The sequence below is a fragment of the Bos taurus genome, chromosome 17 (genome assembly GCF_002263795.3).
Source record: "Bos taurus isolate L1 Dominette 01449 registration number 42190680 breed Hereford chromosome 17, ARS-UCD2.0, whole genome shotgun sequence".
Classification (NCBI taxonomy): domain Eukaryota; kingdom Metazoa; phylum Chordata; class Mammalia; order Artiodactyla; family Bovidae; genus Bos; species Bos taurus.
Genome location: NC_037344.1, coordinates 42,098,312 through 42,112,029, shown reverse-complemented (window position 1 = coordinate 42,112,029; position 13,718 = coordinate 42,098,312). Strand labels below are relative to the sequence as shown.

Sequence of the window (13,718 nt, the reverse complement as noted above, 5' to 3'; positions counted from 1 at the left end):
AAACACAGGCAGTATGGTCTTAGCAATATTCTTGGGATCTATCTCCTGTAGCAAAGGTAACAAAAGCAAAAGTAAGTGAAACTCCACTACTTTGGCCACCTCATGCGACGAGTTGACTCATTGGAAAAGACTCTGATGCTGGGAGGGATTGGGGGCAGGAGGAAAAGGGGACGACAGAGGATGAGACAGCTGGATGGCATCACTGACTCGATGGACTTGAGTTTGTGTGAACTCTGGGAGTTGGTGATGGACAGGGAGGCCTGGCGTGCTGCAATTCATGGGGTCGCAAAGAGTCAGATACGACTGAGCGACTGAACTGAACTGAACTGAAGACCTAGTCAAACTAAAAATCTTTTGCAAAACAAAGGAAACCATCAACAAAACAAAAGGACAATCTATTGAATGGAAGAAAATATTTGCAAATGGTATGTCCAGTAAGGAATTAACCTCTAAAACAGAAAGAACTCACACAACTCAATATCAAAAAACAAGCAACCCAGTCAAAAAATGAGCACAAGAATCAAGAATGCATTTTCTAAGGAAGACATACCAATGCCCATCAGACTCGTGAAAAAATGCCCAACATCACTAATCATCAGGGAAATGCAAAACAAAACCGCAATTAGCTGTCACCTCACACCTGTCAGAACAGCAGTCATCAAAACACAGAAGAACTAACAAGTGTTGGTGAGGACGTGTAGGAAAGGGATCCTGTGTGTACTGTTGGTGGGAATGTAAACTGGTACAGCCACTATGGAGGGTGTATAAAAATTAAAAAAAAAAAAAAGAAGAAGAAGAACTGATGATACCATATGACCCAGAAATTTCACTTTTGAGTATCTATCTGAAGAAAATTTATAAAAATACATGCACCTCAACGTTCATAGTAGCATTTTTTACAATAGCCAAGATATGAATCAACTTGTGTCCAAGATTGTATGGTTTTATGGATTCTGATCAATTTCAGCATGCTTAAAAAGGTCAGGCTTAGAGGAAATGGCAACCCACTCCAGTGTTCTTGCCTGGAGAATCCCAGGGACGGGGGAGCCTTGTGGGCTGCCGTCTATGGGGTCGCACAGAGTTGTACACGACTGAAGCAACTTGGCAGCAGCAGCAGCTGCAGAGAAATTGTAAAAAAGACTGGAGAGGAAGTTAAATGCCAGAAGACCATAAAAATTATAGTCACAGAAACTGTTGTCTGCTTAGGTCTCAGAAGGTCATTTGTTGTTTGATTGTTTTTTGTTGCTAGTGGTAAAAAATAGACTCTAAAGAATTCCAGCTCCTTGAAAGGTTTTTCCTTTCGAAGTAACCCAGCTGTCCCCCGCGCCCTGTCCCCCACCCACCGTCCCCATCTTCTTTAGCCCCTGGTGGGGACTGCATTCCTCCACTCAGAGGCCGGAAGGGGACACGCGTGCAGCCGGGACACCTCTGCAGTCCCGCCCGGCCCACCTCTCGCCACGCTCTGGCTGTGCCGCGGGCCCCGCAGCGTCCAGACCGCACCGGCGCGGACACCACGGCGCAGGCTCCTCGGCCGGAGCAGGCGCGTCAGCCCATCGCGGGAACGCGGGGACGGGGACGCGGGGACGGGGACGCGGCCGCTGCCCCCGCGGCCCCCCTCCCGCACCGGCGCGTCCGGCGGAGCGCGCGTCCTCCCGGGGCTGCGGGAGGGGCGCCTCAGGTAAGTCGGCTCCTAGAGAAGGGGCGGCGCGGGGGTCCAGGGATGCGCACCTCTGCGGCAAGGCCTGGCGGGGGCACCGGGCACTGCGGCGGCGGCGCGAGGAGGAGGAAGAAGAGGAGGAGGCGAGAGCATCCCTGGTGGTGGCGGCGAGCACATCCCCGCGGGTCAGCGGTGTGGGTGTGCTCGGCTGGAGGGATGCGGGCAGCGGAGGATCAGAGGCGCAGTTGGCGTCCTTTGGTCTGCAGGGGTCCCTCAGTCCCTGTAGCCAGCCCCTTCGGAAGGTGGGAGGTGGATACAGAAAGACAGGGTGGAATTTCTCCATCCTCAGACCTCCAGGGCCTCTGGGCTCCTGGGCTCCTGGGGCTGAGTGGGCAAAGATGTGGGCACAGTACCTGCGGCCTTGGGCAAGGTGTCTGCACCAGATGTCCCCCTAGGCTGGGGCGTGGGGGGAGGGGTAGGAAGTCCAGTGTTGCGAGTTGACTGGGGGCAGCTGTGGGCCTGTTAATTCCCCTCTGTCGTGTCTTCAGGAGAAAGACCAGGGAGGAAGCCCTTACTGCTTGCTTAGGGACTGTGAAGAATAAGTGTGGGAAAATAAGAGTTCCTAGGAAGAAGATTGGTGGAAAACATGCCACAGGAGAAGCAAAATTATGAGGAGTTGGGGATTAAGTTAATGTTGGGGAACAGGCCGGTCTCTTACTCGGCAGGAAACAAGAAGGAGAAACAATTTATGGTTTGGGAATGAAGGATGCGGAAGAGATTTAAATATTCCAGTGTTTAGAAGATGCTTAAAGTTTTATTGTTGTTATTGCATCAGATAGGCAAGAATGTAATTCTCTTGGAGCGTGAAAAACGTTATTAAAATATGGCTAAGAAGATTATTTGGAGGAATCTGACTATAGTTGCTAATTTATTTCTTGCAGTGTAGCCTAGAATTTCTAGAGTCAGAAATCATCTATTGAATGCTAAATGTTAGTACCATCTGAGTAGACAAGGAGAACGCTAACTTAAAATATTATGCACCTTCCTTTTTTGGGTAAAAAGTAACTTGCAAATTTAATGTATATAAAAAAAAGACCATGAATTTAGAGGGTGAAACTTTGATACTATTTTTTTTCTTTTATTTCTGTCAGTCCTTTAATAATTAGAATTAACTTTTTCCTTGAGAATATATTGTCTTTGAAAAAAAATGCATACAAAAGTCAAAGAACAGAAGAAATTTAAAAAATAAAACATAAATTTAAATGTACTAGCACAATCTTAACACCTTGTAAACATCTTTCCAGCTATCTTTCTAAGCGTGTATTGATACATTCTGTAATTCAGTATCAATTTATAATTTTATGAAACTATATAGTAGAAAATTTTACATACTTACTTTTTACTCCTCATGGGGGTCTTATTTTCTATGAAGCAATTTTTAAACTAACTTTTACTATGAAAACATCACAGAGAGTCACAAAATATGAAGTAAGGTGTAATTACAGAGATGCAATTTACAGAGGTTTTTTTTCAAGGAAGAGAAAGAAGAATAGAAAATTTTACCGAGTATAATATATTTAGTAAGCTTAAAATATGACAAAGCCTTCATGTTTGTGCATGTACGGAAGACAGATGTTTGCCAGGAGCCGTGAGAATATGATGTACAAGCGCCCTGTCCATGGTAGTAACAGTCATGATCCTTAAAGAGTCATGTAATTGTCATTTGTCTCATGAATGTAAATATCTTCTTGTTCTTTCTTGTAGATCCATCTTCTGAAATTTAAATTTTCAAGATGAAGTTTTTATTGGCAGTGGCCTTTTTTATTTTAATTTCCTTGTGTATTGAAGAAGCCTACTCAAAAGAAAAGTCTTCAAAGAAAGGGAAGGGGAAAAAGAAGCAGTACCTATGTCCATCGTATGTCCTTCATGTCTTATATTCTTATACAGAGAGAAGTTATTGCATTTTTATCAAAGTAAAGTGGTTTACTGAAACACATGTCATCAGGACTATTCCAATCAGAATATGTACCAATTTGTTTCATAGGTAGAAAGTGACAGAGTGAAGAAGGCTTTAGTAAATGAAAGCTAGTTCTCAGCTTTTAGATGAAAATAGTAGAGTTTTATCAAGTTTTGTTCATGCCATGGACTTATATAATTTTATACATCTTTTATAAAAGTAGGAAAAAAAGTTATTTCTTTCTTACTGTGAATTCTTTGGATACTGAGATTATGTGTTTTGAGCAAGTACCAGTTCAAAAAGTTGACTTTTTAAAAACAACTCCTAAAAATGAATATTCATTAAAAAATCAGATAGCTGGAACTATAATTTTAAGGTCTATTTAATTCATATTAATGCATGGCAGGAGAAAATTCACACAGTAGATCAGTTTTCCATTTCAGTGTATTTTTTTTTTTTTTTGGCAAAAGATTTATATTAAGAAATTAGGATATTTCTTAGAAAATGTCATTAATTTTGAAGTTACTTATAAAAAAGAATCTAAGTCCAATTCCCACTCCCTCCCCACTCAGAAAAAAACCAGCAAGGTTTTGTGGTTTGGGCTCCATTTTGTAAAATAAAGAGTTAATATTACTGGTGAATAATAGTATATAAATAAATAACCTTCACAAAATATGTGCTTTTAGGTAGTAATGTTACAATGTATGCAGTTATCTGGAATAAAAATTAATTTGCTGATGCTGATTATTTTTACATTAAGATTTCTTAAGTGCCATATTGGTCTGGGGTAACATTATTCCAGCATCATCATTATTTAAATATAGACTATATAGTTTCATAGATGTTCCATAAAGATTTTTAAGGTACATTTTAGGAAGTGTATTTTTTAAAGAAAAGATATTAGAGTTTGTATTCAGGGTGGATGTTTGTATGAATATGTGAGACAGAAGTTCTGGGGCTGGTATGGTGACCCACATAAAGCCTTATCATGCATAAATCTCCCTGTTAAGCAGTACCTCCTGGTTTACAACTATAACAGTTCTGCTTATTCCAGTTTACACGGTCTGATGTCAGGCCGGGTTCTGGGTGTGACAGGATGGCCCCAACTGCCTGGCTGAGTGTGACCTCCTGCCTCTGTCACTCATCTTCACTGATACAGTTTTTGTGCAACAGCCGGGAGATGAGCATTTTAGGGAACTGGACATGGTCAGGCCTTACTCTTCCCAAGCAAAAGGACACATTGTCTTGTTTTGGATCGTGTTTATATTAACCTTTTATTTGATAAATCATAGCATATTGACATGAACTGTTGTATTTGTCTTATAGTCCTGGTGATTCGGTTTATCAGTCAAGCCATCTGTGATCACTGAGGAAGCTGATAGGAATCCTGTCTCCCCACCCTTCTCCCACCCAGTCCCCCCATCAAATGTCATGAACCAGAGTTCTGAATGTGGCAACTGCAAGCCTTATAACTATCATGTATCTTATAAGAGTCTTTTAGAGGGCATCCTGATAGCATAGCTGGTAAAGAATCTACCTGCTGGAGACTATTTGAGTTCTGGGTTGGGAAGATCCCCTGGAGAAGGGAATGGCTACCCACTCCAGTATTCTGGCCTGGAGAATTCCATGGACAGAGGAGCCTGGTAGGCTGCAGTCCATGGGGTCGCAAAGAGTCGGACAAAACTGAACAACTTACACACTTACCCCTTCCCAGAATTATTCTATTGCCTAGGGCTTCCCTGTTGGCTCAGATGGTAAAGGATTTGCCTGCAGTGCAGGAGACCCAGGTTCAATCCCTGGGTTGGGAAGATCTCCTGGAAAAGGGAATGGCTACCCACTCCAGTATTCTTCCTAGAGAATTCCATGGACATGGCAGCCTGGTGGGCTGCAGTCCCTGGGGTTGCAAAGAGTTGGACAAGACTGAATGAACACACACACATGAACTGACTTATATATGCTTAGGGTGTCTACAGTTAAGACAGATTTTTAAAGTTAAACCTGATAGATAAAGAGTGAAACTCTGAAGGTTTTCTTTGGTACATATTGGTGATCTCTAAGTGGAAGGCCCAATATATACCTGGTAAGCCCATATCACAGTATTTTAGATACGTTGAGAAATCTCTCTCAACCACAGTAGTCAAATTTTGATTATATTACTTACTTTTGTGTAATAATAATGAGACTAAATAAAACTTTATGAACAGTGGGCATAGCTATGCTGCCCCAAATCCAACTTATTAAAAAGTAGATGTACTTTGGAGAGTTAGATTGGTATAGTTTTTCTTTGAGCATTTTATAAAGAATTTTGATTTTAAATGATCACTAAACCTCTGAAGGGAGAAGTCAATGGCACCCCACTCCAGTACTCTTGCCTGGAAAATCCCATGGACGGAGGAGCCTGGTAGGCTGCAGTCCATGATGAGGTCTCTAAGAGTCGGACACGACTGAGCGACTTCACTTTGACTTTTCACTTTCATGCATTGGAGAAGGAAATGGCAACACACTCCAGTGTTCTTGCCTAGAGAATCCCAGGGATGGGGGAGCCTGGTGGGCTGCCATCTATGGGGTCGCACAGAGTCAGACACAACTGAAGTGACTTAGCAGCAGCAGCAGCAAACCTCTGAAGACTAAGGTTTTTTCCTGGCTATTATTGGATCCACTATATTAAATTTTTTTGAAGATCCAGATTTGGAATCTCAGTTATAATAATGGGCTGAGAAAGAATATGCAAGTTATTTGTATCTCATACAGTTCAGTTTGCCCATTTTGTGTAAGTTAAACATTAATCACCTTGATTAAGAGGAGTATTTGAGATCACAAAACCAAGAAGTTAAGTGGACTACTATATTCTCTTCAATATGGTGAAACTTGCCCAGTGATATCTTCATTTATTTAAGCTTTTTTTGGAATACAATTGAGTAATGGAGTTGGATGTTATATACGCAGTTAATGTGTTATGTTCATGTAGCAAACATGAGCAAAAACTTCCCATTTTACTCTTTTAACTTTTCCCTCCAAAGATTAGAAATAAGGAGGAAAATGTTTTTAAATGTAGAAAAAATAAAGAACTTAGGACCCTTCATATTCTAGGTCAGCGTGAAGCTTGAATCTTATGATAAACTTTTCCTGGCTTTTTATTATTTTTTTAACCTACATTGTTTTGAGAAGCTTGACAGTCATAAATTTGTGCCATTATTCATTTTTTATGGTGTATAATGAAAGCAGCAGTACCAGCTTGACAAACTACCTGATAAATTTGAGTTAAAAATTTTCAGAAATTTAGTCTCTATTAATAAATATAAAATAAACTTAGAAAATATATTTTAGATGAAGTCTTTGGACACTGTTCAGCTTTCTCTTTTATAGGTTGAAGTTTACATTGATCTTAATCTTTTGGTCTTTTTATTTCCTATATATTCTGCATTAGTGGTTGTGTCCAAATCTCTGACTGTAACTCCATCCATTCACTATTACCTCCTCAGGCTCTGGTTTTAGCTCAGACCTCTCTTAGCTCAAGCCATACTCATACATCCAACTTTTCTATTAGTACCTAGTAATCCTGTCTTGATCTTAAAACTCAGTTTAAAGTGATAAAAACCAAGTATTGAAACCCTCCCCACCCTTTCCCAAAGTGGTGTTTCCATTTGCATTCTTTTCCATCCAAGCTCAGATCCTCAGGATTACCTGGGACCCTCTCTCTACCTTAGCTTCTCAAATCCAGTCATTCGTCACCCAGACTCCAGGGTCAGAGTCTGCACAATGTTAGGAGTGTGTGAGTCACTCCCATCGCTATCATGACCCTGCTTTCTCTCCTCCTCTCACCTGTTTTGCCTGTATTAGTCTCCTTTCACTTTATTAGTCTCCTTGCTTCTTGTCCTTCATCAATTCCTACCCCACATCAACCCTAGAGTGTATTTTCTTCAATCTACTCAAGTCATTCCAATGCTTAGAGCCCTTTTAGGGATCCCATAGCCTTCTGGAAAGGGTTCTCACAGAACTCCTGCTGAACTGGCCTCTGACTCTCCCAGCTCTATCTCCCCATCCAGCCCACACCCTTACTCAAGTCTCATACACACTTGATGCTTCAGACCTCTGAAATGTTCTTCCATTTTACCAAAATGCCAGAGATTTCCTTCTTTCATTAACTTCTGACTCAGTGCTCTTATTCAAATCCATAGCTGCAAATACTGTTTTCACTGTTGACTTCTGTGTGTCCAGCCCAGATTTGTCTAGAAAGTACCACACCCACACATCCAACATTTCAATCTAACTGTTCTATAATGACCTCAAAGTCAATTCAACACAAACCTTGCTGTTTGCTCTGGGAGACCTTTCCTAAGCCTAACAATCTGATTTCTATAATCACACTCTGTTCCTTTGTGGTTCCCTAATTGCCTGTCCCGTTTATAAGGCTATCCGATGATATCACCTGTAATTGTCTGCTTTGCCTACTAGACTGTAAGCTCCTTGAGGGCATCATCTTACTGACTTGGTCACCAGAGATTGACATAATGCCAGGTACAAAATGTACATGGAAAAAACATTTGTTTAAAAAATGAATACAAACATCAGATCTTTGAATAACTTATGTCATTGTATCTAGATTTTTTTATAGTGTTGGAAAATAATGTATAGATCTCTGTGGATAGTATTTAGACCTACAGTCTGAGTATAGGGAAAATTAGTTAACAACTAGGTAGCTAGTACAGCATTTCAACCTGCATGATGTTTCCTGATGAAAGTTTGGCCTCATCATGTTAAACATCTTTACCAATGGGAAAATAAGACTGTACAAGGGAAACACTCAAATGAAATAGATGGTGGATATGTGAGATAGAATTAGGATCTAATATGGTATTGAAAGAGCTTCCCTGGTGGCTCGGGTTGAAGCATCTGCATGCAATGCAGGAGACCTGGGTTCGATCCCTGGGTTGAGAAGATCCCCTGGAGAAGGAAATGGCAACCCACTCCAGTATTCTTGCCTGGAGAATCCCATGGACGGAGGAGCCTAGTGGGCTACAGTCCACAGGGTCGCAAAGAGTCAGACACGACTGAGCAACTTAACTTTCACTTTCACTTTTCATGGTCTTGAAGGGCCAAAATGAGGAGCTGAATCTAACAAAATTGAAGTATAAACTGCACTTTGTTTCAGAAAACGTGTGTCCAAGTGTATAGAATGGGGAAAGCATAGTTTGGCAGAGAGCAAATGGAAAAAATGTTAGATGCTATTAATATTGTTTAAAAAAAAAAGAAAGTGAAAGTTGCTCTATTGTGTCTGACTCTTTGCAACCCCATGGACTACAAGGCTCCTGTCTGTGTAATTCTAAGGCCAAAATACTGGAGTGGATAGCTGTTTCCTTCTCCAGGGGATCTTCCTGACTCTGGAATTGAACCAGGATCTCCTGCATTGCAGGCAAATTCTTTCCTACCTGAACTACCAGAGAAGCCCTATTTATAATATATTAATATTGTAACCAATATGTTAACATTGTAACCATGATACAGATGAAGCATTATGTAACATAATATAGTATAATAGAGTAGAATAGTATATTAGAATACACATGATACAGATGAGTAACTATATACTTTATCTTTCCATATCTTTCTCAGCTGTATATAACTATATTTAGTTACTTAAGAAAGAAATTAGTGTTAATATTTTACTAATTCTGTGTTAAGCATATTACTTCACTTAAAATAATTCAGTTATTTATAGCAAGCTTTACAGAGATTTCTGTACTGTGCTAGTCGGTACTTTCAGGGGAGAGAAATAAGAATAGTTGAAGTAATTACCATAATGTCATATTTGGAAGAGCTAAAAGAACTGAGGTATTTGACAGTTGTCTTCAATTTTTTGAAAAATTTTGATTTAGATGAGAAAGTTTTTGCTGCTTGGCACCAGTAGTTAAAACAAGGACTAATGAACAGAAGACACGAAGAGGGATAATTTTGGCTCCAAATTAGGAAGAATTTTCTAATAGCAGTCTGCCAGATATAATTGCCTAGGCAGGGAGATAGTAGAGTTCCCAGTGACTCCAAGCACTCAGCCATGGGGGATAATTGCTTGGCAGCATATTTTATAGAAAGTTTGAGCGTTGAATGGGTGGTTAGGCCAGATGGCAGTATTTATGGACATTTCATTTTGTGAGATTCTAAAGATTCTTTGATTCTAATATATTGTATGTGATGATAGCCTTAAGACTATCCAATAGTAGAATGATACAGAATCATCTTTTAAAAATTTTATCTCCATCCAGACTTAAATAGATCAGCTGCTATTTTTGGTGCATTGTCTTGGAAAGCTCTACCATGTAAAATAAATATATCTTGGTCTAATAATAAGGATTTAACTTTCAGTGGTAGCATGAAATTTCATGAGTAATCAGATTTTTTTTAGTATCTTTTAAAACCACACAATCTTTTTTCCTGGAATAAGCATGTTAAGCTACTATTAATTTCAAGACATAGTGATTGACAGATGACAAATTTAAATTATCTAATGAATGCCTGCCATAATTGATAAGAAGGAGGCATAGATTTATAGATTTGTATTTATATCTCTATTGTACATGAAACCAGAACTTTCTAAAATATACTTCCAGAATTCTTGATTGAATAAGCAAAAGCAAAACAAAATTAAACTATCACAACCAAAACCAAAACATGATTTATCATGTTTATTTGTGCTCATGGCAGACATAATAACACTTTTTAATACCGAATTTGGCCAGATCATAACCTCTTGGTACATACTACCTTTTTTGGCATCACTGAGTTAGGGAACCTTCTACTGTTAACGAAGGACTGTTTGAATTTCACCTACTTGCTCACTATAGGTATAACTAATATGCTTGCAAACTACATTTGATATCTCCTTTCTTGGGCTTCCCTGATAGCTCAGTTGATAAAGAATCTGTCTGCAATGCAGGAGACCCCGGTTTGATTCCTGGGTCTGGAAGATCTGCTGGAGAAGGGATAGGCTACCCACTCCGGTTTTGTTGGGTTTCCCTTGTGTCTCAGCTGGTAAAGAATCCACCTGCTGTGCAGGAGACCTGGGTTCGATCCCTGAGTTGGAAAGATCCCCTGGAGAAGGGAAAGGCTACCCACTCCAGTATTCTGGCCTGGAGAATTCCATGGACTGTATGGTCTATGGGATCGCAAAGAGTTGGACATGACTGAGAGACTTTCACTTCTCCCATTTTGGGCCCATATTTCTATCTTAGGTGTGAAGAAGCCTAAGAAGCCCTTACTTGATACTTGTGAGGGCTGCTGTTATTTCTGAGTGTGTAGTCATGTTTGCATGTATTTATTTTATCTTCTTAATGATCTTTCTGTCAAACTGTTGGTGCATGCATGCTCAGTCGTCTCCTACTCTTTGCAAATCTATGGACTGTAGCCCACTAGGCTCCTCTGTCCATGGGATTCTCCAGGCAAGAATACTGGAGTGGGTTACCATTTCCTCCTCCAGGGGATCTTCCTGACCTAGGGATTGAACCCATATCTCCTATGTCTCCTGCATTAGCAGGCAGATTATTTACCACTGAGCCACCTGGGAAGCCCTCAGACCGTTGGCACTCTAGCTTTAAAATCATGGCATAAAGATTTATGGTTCTCTCTGTGTGTGATGGGAAACAATATGACTTTTTTTTTTACTAGTTTGTTCACAATCTGAGAAAGTTGTGTGTGTATAAATGTGTTTGAGAATTTTTTGTCTCCTGGAGAGAGCTGTCGTACCATTTAATGATAGCATCTGTATACATCAGTTCTGTGTAGTAAGGAGGGTTGGGTTACTGTGAATAATTAAAGCCATTATGTGTTTCCTAAATAATGTTAGCCATTTTCTTCCTATTCTGATTTTCTTGCCTACTATGCATTAATTAATAGTAATTAATAATTAATAGTTATTAATGTAATGGGTTGATTTTTGTTTACTTCCATTTTCTAACTACCTAATGGGGATGTTCAAGATAAATACATTGGCAAGAAAGATGAAACGCTGATTTATAAAGAGTATTGAGAGCCTGTACAATGGATGCAATTGAAAATTGCCTATATTATTATCACCGTAACAAAGTAGAACAAATTTTTCATCAATGGGCAGTTATGTATTTTCTTACTAGCTATTGAACCGTTCTAATTTAATGGCATGCAATTATTTTGCAGTCAGTTGAATTAATGATCTTCCTTTTACAAATAATTCCCTAGGTTTTAAAGTAAGCTTCTTCGTTATTTTAGTTATTTGGGCATGAAACTTAAATGGAACCTGTTTTCTCTTAAAGTGATCTCCTATGTCTGTCCTATTCATTGCATCTGTGCTTACCATCATGTTCAACTTATCTGCTACAATAGCTTCGTACTTATTTACTGTATTTTTTCTCTGCTCATTATTATTTGCCTTATATATTGTTTCCATTTTCATCTTGTTAATCTTATGTTCCAGACTCACAATGTTGTCTTATTCCTTCATGGATCCAGGGCAGACTTTTCATTATGACTTTGAAAGGCCTCTCTGATTTACATGCAGAACTTTATATAAAACTATTTTCTTGTCTCAGAAAGGTCAGTCTGTCGTTAACGCCAGTCTGCCACTCATGCTTAGACAGGCTTTTGGTTAGGATGACAACTTCCTGCTTAATCTATGCAGCCCTTCCAGGCACATCTCAGATATTGCTTTGCTTTATGAAATTAAAAAAGTGTATTTTATATTGGAGTATAGTTGATTAACAATGTTGTGTTAGTTTCAGGTATACAGCAAAGTGACTTATATGTATGTGTATGTATTATATATATATACATATATATAATATATTCCTTTTCAAATTATTTTCCCATTTAGATTACTACAGAATATTGACTATAGTTCTCTGTGCTGTACATGAGGTCCTTGTTTATTTTATATATAGTAGTATTTGTTAATATCAAACTCCCAATTTATCTCTCCTCCTCCCTTTCCCCTGGGTAGCCATGTTTGTTTCCTATGTCTATGAGTGAGTTTCTGTTTTGTGAATAAGTTCATCATATTACCTTGCCTTGCCTTATGAAACTTGTAAAATGATTAGAAATTTCCATTGAGAAAAATAGTAATACAAATTAATAGCATGCTGAAGTTGTTAATAAATTGAGTTCTTGGACCTTGATAGAATACAGTGTTTAGATAGAAAAGAGTGTTAATTTCCTGGCGGGTATATCATAACTGGAACCTTGTGTGGAATTCTGGCTGCTGTTGTTTATGAGGGTTGGATTTACATGAGAATTTCTTCCAAGAACCATGATCAGGGTTTGCTGGAACATGAAAGTCTGTGGTTTGATCGATTGTACTCTGAATTTTTTCTTTAAGAATAGATGAGGAGTTTGTATTTAGACCTCACGTTACAGAACCAAGACCAGAGAGAGAAACATAGAAGAAGACATTTCAGTTTTACGGTTTAGGATATAACTATCCAAAGAAAAAGTGAATTTCCTTGGGTGGTTCTTTGCTACCAGAGTGATGAACATGCTTGACTAGGGACAACAACCAGACCAGGTGTCACTGGGAAGCTTGATTAGACTTTATGATTAAAACTAAAATTAAACTTCTTGATCTCTTAGAATCCTTTTTGTTTATCTTGTATGTTTTGACACTCGATTAGATTTAATATTATTACTCTTTATATGATAGCTTTTATTTTCTGATTGAAACGTTTATATTATGTTAACTCTTTAGCTAAATTACAAATACTTGAGATGAGATGGTGCACTCTCTCCACTTTCATTATAGTATATACACTTTAACTTAGTAAGCGTAAATGAAGCTCTTATGCAAAGAATTTTCATGTAGGCAGAATATATATATATTTAAATATATATATATACTTTATGAAATGCATATATACTTTATGAAAGTGTATGTGTATATATAAATACAGTTTATATAGTTTCTTATATAGAATATAGATATGAATATGTAGTTTCATATGAAATTATATATATAATTTCATAAATTATATATATATATATAGTTTCATAGTCTTTAAGACTTAATCAAATGGAATCAAACAGGTGACTGAGTATATAGAAAAATCATAAGTTAATCATAAATTAATTCAGTGGCTCCCTGGGGCC

At 38.6% G+C, this 13,718-nt stretch overlaps 1 protein-coding gene across 1 annotated transcript in view; it reads left to right on the top strand.

The window, feature by feature from the left end:
• Positions 1-1,634: 1,634 nt before the first annotated feature.
• The window catches only part of GLRB (glycine receptor beta), an 89,313-nt gene continuing 77,229 nt past the window's right edge, over positions 1,635-13,718 (top strand). Inside the window, 2 exon segments of the mRNA NM_174071.2 lie at positions 1,635-1,678; positions 3,422-3,572. Of these exon segments, the coding sequence (NP_776496.1) occupies positions 3,451-3,572 (122 nt within the window). The 5' untranslated portion in view covers positions 1,635-1,678; positions 3,422-3,450.